Source organism: Diabrotica virgifera, chromosome 6 (assembly GCF_917563875.1).
Source record: "Diabrotica virgifera virgifera chromosome 6, PGI_DIABVI_V3a".
Lineage (NCBI taxonomy): Eukaryota > Metazoa > Arthropoda > Insecta > Coleoptera > Chrysomelidae > Diabrotica > Diabrotica virgifera.
Window position 1 is genome coordinate 172,468,707 of NC_065448.1, and position 15,349 is coordinate 172,484,055.

General features: G+C 34.1%; 1 protein-coding gene across 2 annotated transcripts in view; it reads right to left on the reverse strand.

Annotated features, from left to right (window-relative positions):
• Positions 1-15,349, reverse strand: part of LOC114335080 (tyrosine-protein phosphatase 69D-like) — a 729,328-nt gene that overhangs the window by 418,753 nt on the left and 295,226 nt on the right. For both annotated transcript variants that reach the window (XM_050654333.1, XM_050654334.1), the window contains 2 exons: positions 2,155-2,292; positions 1,752-1,885 (listed from right to left, as the gene is read on the reverse strand). In XM_050654333.1, the coding sequence (XP_050510290.1) occupies positions 1,752-1,885; positions 2,155-2,292 (272 nt within the window). The remainder of the gene's footprint in view (positions 1-1,751; positions 1,886-2,154; positions 2,293-15,349) is intronic.

The following is a 15,349-nucleotide window of genomic DNA, read 5'->3' on the forward strand; positions in this document are numbered from 1 at the left end:
TTAAAATTCATCCACAAGGGAGTGGTTGTACAAAACGTTTTCGGTCAAACTGACCATCCTCAGTGTAAACCTGGAAATAAGTGAACCACTTAGATTGAAATGCAAAAGGGTGAAATTTTGACAGTTAAAAAAAGAAAATGTGGTTACTTACGTCCAGTGTACAAGTAATTGAAACTAGCCACTTGAATAGGTGTAAAACCTCAAAATAACATTATTGCTACATTATGAGCTATATAATAATGCAGCTTTAGCTTTGAATAAGCGAGATCTGCGGCACTCATACTAGTTACAGTTTGATGAGCTTTCACATTGGCATGCAACAATCATCTCTTCTATGCAAGTAAGTCCAAAAATATAATATGAAAACTATTTAAAAAGGCAGTATAACCATTAACTAACTTTTTGTTTGTTGTTTCTCTTCCTACAAATTTTAAAACGCAACAAGCATACATTATAACCAAACCACTGTGCCACAGCTGCCATATTGGATACTTTTTGTCATGTCATTTGAACATCCAATCAGAACAAAGTTATAATGCGCATGCGCCCGGTCGCTAGGTTTTACCATATAAAATTTCACCGTCATTACGCCCGTAAAGAAGTATAACTTCAAAAATTGGAGGTCTTTGAGATGTGGATATATCGACGAATATTACGGATAAGTCGGATTGATCGAATAAACGTTGAAATAGTTTAACATCGAATGAAAAAAGGACCGAAATAACAAAAACATAAAACAACGTAGAATGAAGTAAACACTTCTGTTGTATATAGGTATATAAATTTATTAAAAATTTTTTAAAATTCCTCCACAAGGGAGTGGTTGTACAAAACGTTTTCGGTCAAACTGACCATCCTCAGTGTAAACCTGGAAATAAGTGAACCACTTAGATTGAAATGCAAAAGGGTGAAATTTTGACAGTTAAAAAAAGAAAATGTGGTTACTTACGTCCAGTGTACAAGTAATTGAAACTAGCCACTTGAATAGGTGTAAAACCTCAAAATAACGTTATTGCTACATTATGAGCTATATAATAATGCAGCTCATAATGTAGCAATAATGTTATTTTGAGGTTTTACACCTATTCAAGTGGCTAGTTTCAATTACTTGTACACTGGACGTAAGTAACCACATTTTCTTTTTTTAACTGTCAAAATTTCACCCTTTTGCATTTCAATCTAAGTGGTTCACTTATTTCCAGGTTTACACTGAGGATGGTCAGTTTGACCGAAAACGTTTTGTACAACCACTCCCTTGTGGATGAATTTTAAAATTTTTTTAATAAATTTATATACCTATATACAACAGAAGTGTTTACTTCATTCTACGTTGTTTTAACAAAGGTATACAGCCTACTACAGGGTTTACCCTTTTAAAAAACATAAAAATTTGAAAGTAACAATATGTAGGTTATATAATGAGATATCCAGAGAGCTATAACCTTCTACACCCCATAATATAGGACAAGTCGCCGTAAGAAGGGGCCCAGTCCGAAGAAGAACATTTTGGTTCCAAAATCTCTTTAGTGGTATCAACAGTGCGAAATATCTGCGAGTATCTGTTTAGAGCTAGCGCAAACAAAGCTGGTATTGCCAATATAATCGCCAACGTTCTATATAATCGGACAGGGTACTGAAAGAAGACGAAGAACATAGTAGTATTGTTTGTTGACCGATATTACTTAAATAAATAACAATCAACAACAATGCTTTAAGTTTTTAGTGTACTTATTACTATCAGTTAAAATTACCTTGCCAGCTTCCGAATACTGAAAATGGTAAGATTCAGCATATCCTTCCCTCGTTAAATTATCTTGTACAATGGTAAATCCTCTTGTAGTAACTTTATATATCGTGGGAGGATTTAGAAAAAACGGGAATTCAACTAAAAACAAAAGTATATTGGTAAATATAAATAAAATTTTAACACAATACACTTCACTTGGTATTGAGTGGGAGACACAGAGCGTTTACTTTTTAATTAGATATACCGCAGTGAAGGAAGCTCTAAAATATTGCTTATTATTCCACTATAATATGGGTAGATTCAAACGAGTACTACATTTAGTACAGACAAATCAATATATTGTTTACCACCAAAAATGAGATGTCTTAATCTAATAATGCTTCAAGTATAATATGCAGAACACTTACCATCCTGGCACCTGTTACCAATATAAGGATATTCACAATATCCTTTGGAACAATATCCATTAATATTACTATATTTATCCCATATTTTGCAACGACTAAACTTTTTACATCCATGTCCATAAAACTTATCTGGGCACTCTGTAATATACAAACATTTTTAGTGAAATTTGGTTTATTTTAACGGAAAGGAAACAACAATGTTATGGTAGGGGAGCCCAAGCGGGGATTTTTGCAGTTACTCGAGCGCGTCAGATTATCATATGGGGGGAAACGTGGTACCCTGCAGATGTATCTGTATAATATATTGGCTCTTAACACAGGGAAGTTCGTTCAGGAGGACACAAAAAAAAATCTATCCTTAAAAATACTGGAAATTGTCAGATTAAGATAAGGTAAGTTAAGTAGATGCAAAAGAGTGTATATTTCGAAAATCTGACGATTTGAGCGGGGGAAATGGGCGAGTCAAAAAAAAGCAAATATTTTGCGAAATAAACGTCAGATCGAAAAACTAAAAACTACGTGTTCAATATCTTTAAAAAATCTATCGAAAGATACCAAACATGATCCCCCACGGAGAGGGTTGGGGGTAAATTTAAAATTTTAAATACAAATCCCGCGATATTTCGCAAAATAAACATCAGATCGAAAAACTGCAAAATGCACTTATTCAATATTTTTGAAAAATCTATCGAGTGGTATTGTACCCTCGGAGATCCGTGGAAAAAATTTACACCCAAAATATCAAAATTCAGTTTGGCAACACTGTGTGAAAGTTGACAGTAACATATCCTTTTTAAGATAAGCACAACTGTAATTTAGTCCAAACAAATTAATAAATTTTTTTTGCCAACAAAAATGAGATTTTTCAAGCAAATATTGTTTCAAATATGATGTGCAAAATAATTTTTAATTGGGTTCTGCTAATGAGCTTGCTTTTTGTTGTCATTAAAGTAAAAAAAACTAATTTTCACTAATTAAATCATTATTGTCCGGTTATCGTCTTAATCATTTTAACTGTACTAATAACCGTCGAGTAATTCTGCATGATTAATAGGTTGTTAAAACATTTTATCTGTAGCGGCTTCTGGAATATCTTAAAATTATCGAGTTTCATTGATAAAATGCACATATCACACCGATCTTCGCTTCGACCATTCATACTAAACACGACCCCACACGGGGGTGGGGGGTTACGTCAAAATCGTAAATGGGAGCCCCCATTTTTCATTGCAGATTTGGATTCTTTGCGTAAAAATAAGCAACTTTCATTCGAAATATTTTTTCGAATTATGGATAGATAGCACTATAATCCGAAAAAGTGATTGTTGGAAATGGAAATTTAAATTAAAAAATTGAAAGTCCCCACTAAAATGGAAAATTTTACTTTTTTTGGTTTTAGGACCTAATAATCCCAACCCAATAGTTCCCCAAAGCGCTCGAGTGACTGCACATTTAGCATACTTTGCTCCCCTATTATTTACACATACAAACAGATATTACACTCTTTTGGATTGACATGACGTCTCTAAAACCGTGGCTATCTTCATGTCTTTTTACTTTTTTTACTCGTCACGCGAATGTCTGTAGTTTGATTCCTCGTCTAGGAGAAATTTTTTGTTATTTTTAATCCATTCTAATGAAATATAATGATAATTAAAATAAAATAATTTAAGGTAAATACAGATATAAGAATGAAAATGCAAATAATTCTATATTTATTTAATAATTTTTAAAAATTTCTAAAATTAATTTTTTTTATATTTTAGAGGTAAATGGGGCTAAAAGGCCTGTTAACGCTATACAAACATACACATTTTAAAGTTGTACCCTCGGAGATCGCTGGGAAAATTTCCACTCAAAATAACAAAATTCAGTTTGGCAACACTGTGTGAATGTTGATAGTAACATATCGTTTTTAAGATAAACACAACTGTAATTTACTCCAAACAAATTAATATATTTTTTTGCCAACAAAAATGAGATTTTTCAACCAAATAATGTTTCAAATATGATGTGCAAAATAATTTTTTATTGGGTTCTGCTAATGGGCTTGCTTTTTTTGTCATTAAAGTAAAAAAAAAACTTTAAATTTTACTCATTAAATCATTATTGTCCGGTTATCGTCTCAATTATTTTAACTGTACTAATACCCGTCAAGTAATTCTGAATGATTAATAGGTTCTTAAAACATTTTATCTGTAGCGGCTTCTGGAATGTCTTAAAATATCAAATTTCATTGATAAAATGCGCATATCCCACCGATCTTCGCTTCGACATACTTAAATATGTGGCGTTAGTTTAAAAAATACTAACAATTCAGTAATAAGTAGACAAAATTTCATTGTCCTCATATAGTAATAACGCGCTATAAGAAGAATTTACTTCTGTCGGTAGTCTTTAAGTGCCGCGGTCTTTTTATCATTATTCTGTAAGCATCTTTTCTGGATTGCTCTTTCTTACATTTTTTTGTATAGCCTTTTTTCTATTCTAAATGTCGAATAAAGGCCTCTCCCATTTCTCACCATTCATCCCTGTTGTATAAGAGGCGTTTTCACATTGGTCCTGCGATTCTTTTGATGTCGCTCTAGCGCTTTTGAGGTTTTCCTCTTGGTCTCTTCGCTTCGTACGGTCGCCAGTTTCCACCTTTTTTGTTCCGTGTACCATTTTCAGAAATACAAAGATTGATTTCCTTAGAAAACAAAGATTGCAATGGGCCGGACATGTGATAAGAATGGGAGAGGATAGGCTACCAAAACGAGCACTGAATGCTAGAATGCAAGGAAAGAGAAAGGTTGGGAAGCCACGAAAGCGCTGGGAAGACACAGTAAACAGCGTCCGCACAAGCCTTTTTAGGAGTCCGTGTATTAGTGGAGTCACTGAAGGTGGATTATCTAGTACCTCCGATTTCGTTGAACCTCCATCGATTTGCATGAAAATTGGTGAGTGGTTAGATGATATTTCAAGGAACAAAGGTGACATGGTGCCAACTTGCGTTTTTACCCTGGGGGTGGATGCCACCCCTTCTCGGGGGTGAAAATTATTTTATTAAAAATAACCCCATAATTCGATAAAGGGATAAATTTCAAGCAAAATTTGTTATATAAAGTTATTAAAATAAATCAAAACTTTTTGAGTTATTAAAGATCAAAGATTTTAATTTTTCTTGAGAAAAATGCATGTTTTTAACCAATTTTTCATCAATAAATCAAAAAGTGTAAGTTTTTACAAAAAAAGTTATTATTATCAAAATTGAAGCTAATAAAAAATTAAATAAACCCCTTACTATAAAAACGTTTTAGTGTTAACTAAAAGTGAGTTATAGGTAATTGAATGTATATTTTTTTCGGCGAGTAAAAAACTCTAAGTATTCAAGCTGAAATAACGGAAAATTGATGCAATTTATAACATAAACTTATTAAATATTTGCCAAAGTACTTAAAAATATCTATAAAATGAGCCCATGGACATGTTGATAGCGTTAAAATTTATGCTCCAAAATTTTTTCAAAATTTATCCTAACATTTTTCCAAAAAATGTTAGTGTTTTTTTTAATAACTCCGTTCGTGTTTACGATATCGGGTTCACCTAAAAACTATTTGAAAGCTAATTCCAAGTGCTATTTAACCACGTTAAACCTAATCTTTTAAACTCCTTACTTTTTTAAAAATAAAAGGTTAAATGACCCCTGTTGCATGGTTCCCACCTGTTGCATGGTTCCCACAGCAAAATTTAAGATTTAAACGTTTCTATCTCGGTTATTTTTTACCCTATAGAAATAGTAAAACAGGTAAAATAATTGGCACAAAAAATACTAAAATTTGGTTAAATATAATTTTTTACATGTATTGAGTATTTTTGGAGTTATTATCAAAAGAATATGAGAATTATAATAATTTTAAAAATTATGATTTTTTTAAATTATATCTTTTTTTCAAAAATATGCATTCTATACAGGTCAAAATTATCTAAAACATTACTTATGCTAATATAAAGAAGTTCTTGTAAGGAATAATATAAATTTTAATTTGTGTGGAAATGGCGTTGCTTTATTTTTCACTTTTTCCTAAAAAATTCGAAACGGTTCTTTTATTTTCATTATAACTTGCTTAATTTTGACGCTATTACCTTGTTCTGAAGCTCATTTAATAGGTATTCCAAAGTACTTTGGCAAATGTTTAACAGGAATATTTTATACATTGCATCGTTTTCCCATTATTTAAACTTGAATACTTAGAATTGAGTACTCGTCGAAAATAATACACATTCAATTGCCAATAACTCACTTTTAACTAACATTAGTTTAGTGTTTTATGAGAGGAATGTATTCAGTTTTTTATTATCTTCAATTTCAGTAATAATAACTTTTTTGTAAAAGCTTACAGTTTTTGATTTATACGTGAAAAACCGATTTAAAACATGCATTTTTTTACGAAAAAATAAAATCTTTAATAACTCAAAAAGTGTTGATCTATTTTAATAACTTTATATAACAAATTTTGCTTATAATTTGTCCCTCTATCGACTTATGGTATTATTTTTAATAAAATAATTTCCTTCCCCGAGAAGGGGTGGCATCCACCCCCATGGTAAAAGCGCAAGTTGGCATCACATCACCTTTGTTCCTTGAGGTATCCTCTAATTACTCACAAATTTTCATGAAAATCGATGGAGGTTCAACGAAATCGGAGGTGAAAACCTTCAGTCACTGCACTATATGGAGAAGAGCAGCCACAGACAGGCAAGGGTGGAGGCAAAAAATAAAGGAGGCCAAGGCTCAATTTGGGCTGTAGTGCCGTAGAAGAAGAAGTACCATTTTCGAGACGTTCGTTGTGTTCAGCCGATTTCCATTTTAATTTAGCTGCTTGTTCCACGGCGTCCCTTACTGTTGTTTTATTTCGGGTTGCTTCGTTTGTTTGTCGATCTCTGAGTGAGATACTAAGCATCTGTCGTTTTTACATACAACTCCAAATATGAACTTTTTTCGAGAAATATAGAAAAAAATGGCTAACACTAAATTACTACTACATTTTATAACGTTCTCCGCCATTTTCTGACTTCTAATTTCCATTGCCCGGTTGTTTCTTGTTTCTTTCTCTCATATCTTTGTCTATTGCTTTACTCCACATTCTTCTCGGCCTACCTCGTTTTTCTCTTTCCTTCTGGTTGCCATTTTAGTATTTCCTTTGGTATTCGTTGTTCATTCATTATTTGTACATGCCCGAACCAGATAATTTATTTTGTTAAGTGATCTGTAATTGTTCGTTTGATTCCAACTATTTATCTAATGCGTTCGTTTTTACGGCTTATTCCCAACAAAAATAGTAAATTGATATGACAAAGTATTAACTTATAATAATTATTCTTACTTATGCGTCTTATTCAATTTGTAAAGATGAGATGTGTTTTGCCGGAATAAACACGTTATATAGGTACGTCGGCTAATCTAATCACCCTACCTATTCTTGTCTCAGAAGGGTTTGAATACAATAATGAAAGCCAACTGTCTAGGCAAAACGTTTATTGCTAAGTACTAATAAACATTTCAATATACAAAAAACTTTATGCAAATTTAGTTTGTTTATTATTATGCAAATTACACCGTTATCTTCCTGGGTAGCCAAATCCTTCAGGTTGATGACACCGTCGAGGTATTAATTAGTCTTAAGTACTACTCCGGAGTGAATATACGTGTTAAACCTAATTTTACTTAAATGTGCTGAAGTTTAAAAAAAACTAATTTAACTCCACAAGAAGTTATTTCCAACGGAATTAGCTTTCTTCTCTCTATGTATGGAGCGCCTAAAAAAACTACGTGCTTAGATAAGTTTCGATATGCAGGTTTCTTTAAAAATACTCGAAATAAAAAACAACTGCAATTATCTTGTCATCTTCCAACCTTAGTGGCTGCTCATCAACATCTTTTTCGAGTATATTACCAAGTTCAAGTGTGGCTTGGTTATCAGCTAGATCCAAAAGACTGGGGATGGAAATTAGTCGACAGTTCATTAGAACCAATTTAAACTTTACTACTTTACTCCCACCTGCAAAAGAAGTTGGTTTGTTTTGTTCGGTAGCATGCACTAATAATACAAGGAAGAATACAGGATAGAAGGATTCGCGGAAGAAGACGCATCTCCTGGTTAAACAATTTGAGAGCTTGGTTTAATTGCACTTCTGCTGATCTCTTTAGAGCAGCGGTATCGAAAGTGCGAATGGCCGTGATGGTTGGCTACCTTCTTAGAGCACATGAAGAAGAAGAAGATGCACTAATTGTCAAAACCGGTCGTGCTCCAATGTTGAATCACCAACAATTGAGGATTCATTTGATTCTATCGAGGAGCCATGCGATGTGTCCTTATTTTGGCAATTTACTTGCACTCAGGATGAACAAGAAGAAGAAGAACAAGAAGAACTAGAAGGTGAAAAAGAAGAAGAAGAAGAACAAGGAGAAGAGAAAGCAGAAGTATTAGAAAATTATGAAGCAGTTGGATAAATTTCCCTTTTTTTTTAATTTATACCGCTTTTTAAAACTTTTATCATTTTTATCCCTTGCCAATATCAATTGGTGTACCTATGATATCATAGGTACACCAATATTATAGAAAATATATACAGAAATGCTACAACAACTATAAATCTGCACGGTCCTACCAATAAGATATATATCAGGAGAGGTATTCGACAGGGAGATACTATGTAGCCTGTACTTCAGTTATTCATTACTGTACTTGAACATGCTTTGAAATCACTGGAATGGGAAAATAAAGGAATAAATATCGATGGTGAGATGCACAGTCATCTACGATTCGCAGATGATATTGTTCTGATTTCAGATGACCTAAAAACTGCCAATGATATGTTGAATGAACTCCGCGATGCAGCACGTAAAGTAGGTCTAAATATTAATTACCAAAAGACCAAAATGATGACAAATTTAGTTCCGAGCCATCCTTTAAAGGTAGAAGACGTCGAAATTGAAGTTGTTGACAGCTACATATACCTTGGACATACGGTAAAAATTAGCAGAGACAATCAAACTGCTGAGCTGCTAAGAAGAATAACTCTGGGATGGACAGCATATGGAAGACTACGTGATATTTTTAAAGGTGATATACCTATCAGCTTAAAAAGAAGAGCCTTTAATCAATGTGTCCTGCCTGTTCTTACATATGACGCAGAGACACTTACCCTAACAAGGACATCTGCACGAAAACTACAATTGACGCAACGTAGAATGGAAAGATCATTGTTGGGCATAACGTTAAGAGATAGGGTAAGAAACGAAGAAATTAATAGAAGAAGAGGTGTAGAAAACATAATAAAACACATAGCCAAAATTAAATGGAACTGGGCAGGATACGTCGCTAGAATGAGAGATGATAGGTGGACCAAAAAAATCTTGGAATGGAGACCGAGAGCGAAAAGACGAAACCCGGGAAGACCACCCACAAGATGGACTGACGACATAAAGAGGATTTGTACCAACTGGATTGCAGCAGTGCAGGATAGATCTGAATGGAAGTTTTTCGAGGAGGCCTATGTTCAGCAGTGGACGAGTATGGTCTGATGATGATGATGATGAATATCAATTATTCAATAGCTTCAAATTAAACAGAATCATAACAGATCCGTGGAATAGGCCTACTGGAGAAACCACGTTAAAAAACGCGAAAAGGTGGTGCGGAAACGTGTGCGCAAATTATGACGATTACAAGTTTTTGAATCGTTGTATCTCAAAAACGGTGGCTCTTAGGAAAAAAAGTAATAAGACATTTTTTATAGATAATTATCTAATCTACATTTTTTGTTAGAACTAATTTTATGATACAACTTACCGTTTCGCTGAAAATCGCTAAAAACTATATTTGGTGACCTTTGACCACGCGTAAATTTTTTAACTCGGGTCGGATTTATGAGGACTGTTTAGATTTCATTTATGATGGTATTTTGAACAATCCTGCCAATTTTTAACTTGTACCCTCGGATGTATAAGTTGACCGGAGTATTAGTACTATATTTTGGTGATCTTTTGGCAAATTTTCAGCCAAATCAAAGGCCATGTATTTTGGGAATGGAGGAAAATGTAAAAAAAACGGTATTTTAACGTTTTCTACACTAAAAATTTGATCAAAAATATGTTCTGAATAAAAATAACTTGTTATTATGGCTTATAATTACATTTACTATTAAAACATTATTTTTTCCATTGATATTTACGATAAGAAATGCAAAGTTTAAATAAATACCAAACCACTGTAAAATCGTTTAAAATGGTATTTTGAGAAAAAAGGAAGACTTTTTGAGCTTAACCCAGCATTGGTCGCTAGGTAGGCTAGTACGCGAGTGGTCGCGCGTGAGATTTTCTTTCACATATCCAACTTTTGCCTTTTTTTACAAAATAAAATTTTTAAAACAGCTTTTAAACTTTTTTTCTTAGCTGATAATATAACATAATATAGATAATAATATAATAAAATGCAAAAAAATGATCGGGATTAAACCAATATTAATCAATCTCCGTATCTTTATAATTTACGGCACCGCACTTAACACAAGTATAACAAGAACGCTCTGGACAAATTGGTTGATGACAAGAATTACATTTTTTTTACTTTTCTATTTTTGCAACAAGGGCAAAATAAACAAAACTGAATATCCGATGGTTCAGGTCGTGATGAGTTCGGTAATGTTATTTTGGCATTTCTTGCAATATAATTCAGAAGGCTTAAAGTTAAGTTTCAAATTGTCCAACGATTTATAAGATGAGGTTTTATTAACGATAAAGCCAGTTCCTTTAAAAGGACACGACGTTCTTCTGCATTATTATTATTATCTTTATACACTTTGTCCGTAAAGTATGGAACAAATTATTTTTTAGCTAAACAGAGCATTTTAAGAAATAATCCTGAAACACGTCGGTTTTTGATTTTAATTTGCCGTATTCTGGCTAATTGGCTATGCCAAGGCCATATAAAAAAAAATTTGCCGTATTTTAAAATATTATTCTAATATACAGGGTGAATTACTTTCGAGTAATGACGTCACCGTCATTTTTTTTAAATGGAACACCCCCATTTTGTTTCAATTTTCGGATCACTCTAGCTGAGCTGATTCCAAAAATTGTATCACATGTTGATTCAAATTGGTACAGGGTGGACAAAAATACAATAGTTTTGTGTGTGTTCATAAAGTAACGCGTTAGTTAAATTAACAATATTATCAAAAATACTTATTGTCTAGCGGACAGAATATGATGAAATACATGACTTTATAAATGTTCGAACTGCAGCCCTTGCTGTATTTGACAGCAACCCAAACGTTGTACAAATTCTTGTTGAACCTTGTTTGTTGTGTCTTGAGAAATATTGTTTATTGCTGTCAGAATTCTCTGTTTTAATTCTTTAATATTTGCTGGTTTCGTTTGATACACAACATTCTTCAGATGGCCCCACATAAAATAATCCAAAGGATTGAAATCTGGTGACCTGATATTGTTAATTTTACTAACGCCTTATTTTATGAGCACACACAAAACTATTGTATTTTTGTCCACCCTGTACCAATTTGAATCAACAAGTGATACATTTTTGGAATCAGCTCAGCTAGAGTAATCCGAAAATTGAGACAAAATGGGGGTGTTCCATTTAAAAAAAATGACGGTGACGTCATTACTCAAAAGTAATTCACCCTGTATATTAAAATATTATTTTAAAATACGGTAAACTAAAATCAAAAATCAATGTGTTTAAGGATTATTTCTTAAAATGGTCTGTTTAGCTAAAAAAGAATTTGTTCCATACTTTACGGACACAGTGTATATAATGTGACTGGTAATGCCGCCAAAATTTAATATTGAAAAATATATGGTAAGTGGCCATCTACAACTAACCCGTGAAATGGAATAGGGTTTCATCGGCCACATCCACGGCGCCTTTTCTTATATTATAAAATTATTTCAGGTTGTAAGTGCCAAAATAAAATTAATTTTTATACACAGTTGGTGGCGTGGGTGGTCGCGCGATGAGAGAATATCTCACATAAAGCGCACTGACTCAGCAATCTGGTGATACTAAGTCAACTGAGTCACTATCTGAGTGGACGAGTCCACTTTCCCAGAAAAATAGTTGTGCGCAATTTTCTGAAACCATGAGAGAAAATCTCATATAGCGACCAGTGCCGGGTTAAATTTTTTACGGTAAACAGAAGCTATACAACATGTTTCAGACAAATCGGATAGCCAAAAGTTTCTGTCTGAGTGATTTGACATGGAATGTAGCATAGTATTATGACGGCTTTTATTAATTCTTATAATATTCGTGTTCCATTGGTGTTGACGGAAACACTTAAATAAAATTAGAATAAAACGCAAACAACTGTCAATAATATGTTTATTTACTTTTGGTAAAAAAAGTGTTTTGCTTATATCTCGAAAGAGTTTGTTGTTGTTTTGCCCAGCGAGGGTTTTATGATCGACCGACTCCTGCTGGGTTGTGTGAACCGACTGAGGGCTGTATATCGACTGAAACTAGACCACAAACACTAATATGTCTGGTGTTCTAGCATATGGCCCATTTATTAGATCTGACGTTTTAAAAACTGAAAACATTTCTGTGGTTTTTAAGAAGTTGACATGAAGAGGGTGGCTAGTCTATTTCCGTAATATATTATGGAATTTGTGTTTCCCATGAAAAAGTCATTAATTTTATACATTCTGGTTTTGTAATTTAGGAGCGAAAACACATGTGAATTTTAAATGACCCATATAATTTCGTGTATAAAGGAAAGTTAATATTTAAAATTAGCAATTAAAAAAAATAATAAAATAATAATTGAAACGTGTAGCCACAACACTCCCTTTTGAGAATATAAGACGGTAGATAATACATATATACATATAATTAAAATTTAAAATAAAAGAAAACACAACGCAATGTTTATACTAGGAAAAAAATCACTGAATTCACTAAAAAATGTTTTAATCGACACTTGCTTGGTATCTTCCAGTGAATCTTGTTTTTCTCTTCGGTCTGCTGTTGTCATTGTCTGTGTTCATTTTACTGGACACTGTCATTTTCCCTGGCTCGTGATGGATATTTTCGTAAAGCTCGTACGTAGGTTTCAATCTGTCTATGGAAATTGTTACTTCTTTTCCATTTACACGGACGACAAAAGTCTTGTTTCCTCGCTTAATAACTGGAAAAGGACCGTGATATGGGTTTCCTAAGATGCTTTTGGTTGTACCACGGCGGACGAAAAGGTGATAGGTGGTCTTCATGTCTTTGAATATAAAGGTGATTTTGGACCCATGTTGCGACGGTTGCTTATGACGGAGATTTTTGAAATGGTTTCGAAGTGTTTAAATAAATGTGAGCACTGTTGTCGGTGTTTCTTTGCGACGAAAAAAATAGTTCATTTGACAAACAGAATGGTTCTCCATAAACGAGTTTGGCGAATGAAGTACCTAAATCTTCTCTGCACGCTGCTTGTATGCCCAGTAACACTGAAGGTAGGCTTTCGGTCCATCGGATATTCTCATGGTATCGAATTGCTGCTTTTAACTGTCGATGAAACCTTTCTACTATACCATTTGCTTGAGGATGATAGGCGGTTGTCCTTAAATGGGTTGTTCGAGTTAATTTGCAGATTGATTTGAAGATATGAGAGAGATGAGAAGAAAACATGCTATCCAACCAGAAAAAAAATGTTCTAGCTACTGTGTCTGCTTCTTGATTAGGCACTGTAAAAACTTCTGGCCAACGTGTGAAACGATCGACACATGTTAGACACTATCTGTTTCCTTCTGAAATCGGCATTACTATAATGTCTATGTGGACGTGTTCGAATCGTCTGGAAGGTGGTAGAAAACTTCCAGTAGGTGAAACAATGTGGCGCGATATTTTTGATTTTTGGCACTGTAGACACGCTCGAGTCCATTTCCTCACATCTTATTTAATGGAAGGCCAAACATATCGCTGTGTGATCATCTTCACAGAACTGTTGATTCCGTGATGTGCTAGGTTATGAATGGTGCGAGAAATTGCCATACGGAGTGGTTTCGGTACAAATGGTCTGGCTGTAGATGTTGATATGCCACAGTATAAACTTACGTTTTGTTCATAAAACCGTATTTTCTTTATTTGTAACGATGTTTTCTTTCTTAACCTCTCTCCTTACCTTCACGATGTTTTCTCTCTTAACCTTCAGTAGAAGTTTAACATAAATAAAAATCTGCGTAGGTCTTTCACTGTTTTTGGATGAGTGAGATTTTGTACAGCTGCTACTTTTTCTTGGGGAGGTTTGAGTCCTTCATCTGATACTGTATATCCTAAAAAGCTAATCTCGTTTTTGCCGAATTGACACGTTGCTGGGTTTATAACAACGCCAAACTGCTTAAGCCTTTTGAAAATTTCTTCTAAATGCGACATATGCTGCTGTTCGGATTCTGACGCAATGAGACTGTCATCGATGTAGGCGTAGGCGAAATCTAGACCACGTAAAATCTCATCTATGAAACGCATCCTGCGTTTCGTAAACCAAAAGGCATATATAAATATTCGTACAGCCCAAATTGTGTGGTAACGGAGGTCTTTGGTATGTCTTCGGTGGCTACTGGCATCTGGTTGTATGCTTTAATTAAATCTATTGTAGAGAAGATTGTCTTACTAGCTAGCGACTGACCGAAATCTTCGATGTGCGGAATTGAATATCGATCTGGAACTGTCCTTTGGTTTAGACGTCGACAATCTCCATTTCTCACCTTTCTTCGGGATCATATGTAAGTAGTGGAGTAGACCAGTTACTTTTTGATGGTCTTATGATGCCTAGTCGTAGAAGATTTTCGAACTCTTTTTTAGCCCATTGCAATTTGTCAGGTGCTAATCGTCGCGGCTTAGAAAAAAACGGGTGGACCTGGTGTTGTATCGATGTGGTGCTTAGTTTGATGCTGAATGTCTTTCACGATATTGGCGGCTCGCGTGATTTCCGGAAATCGTATTAAAAGTTCATGGTAACGCGACACTTCCGCGATAGTGTTTACGCTGCTATCGAAACAATCTTTAACGAGTCCCTTTGTTCAAAGGGTTGTCGTACTGTCTAATAAGCACTGGTTAGCAATGTCCACTAGGACAGCGAAATGAGAAAGAAAATCAGCTCTGATAGGCTTTGAAATGTCCGCCACTACGAATCGCGACGTAAA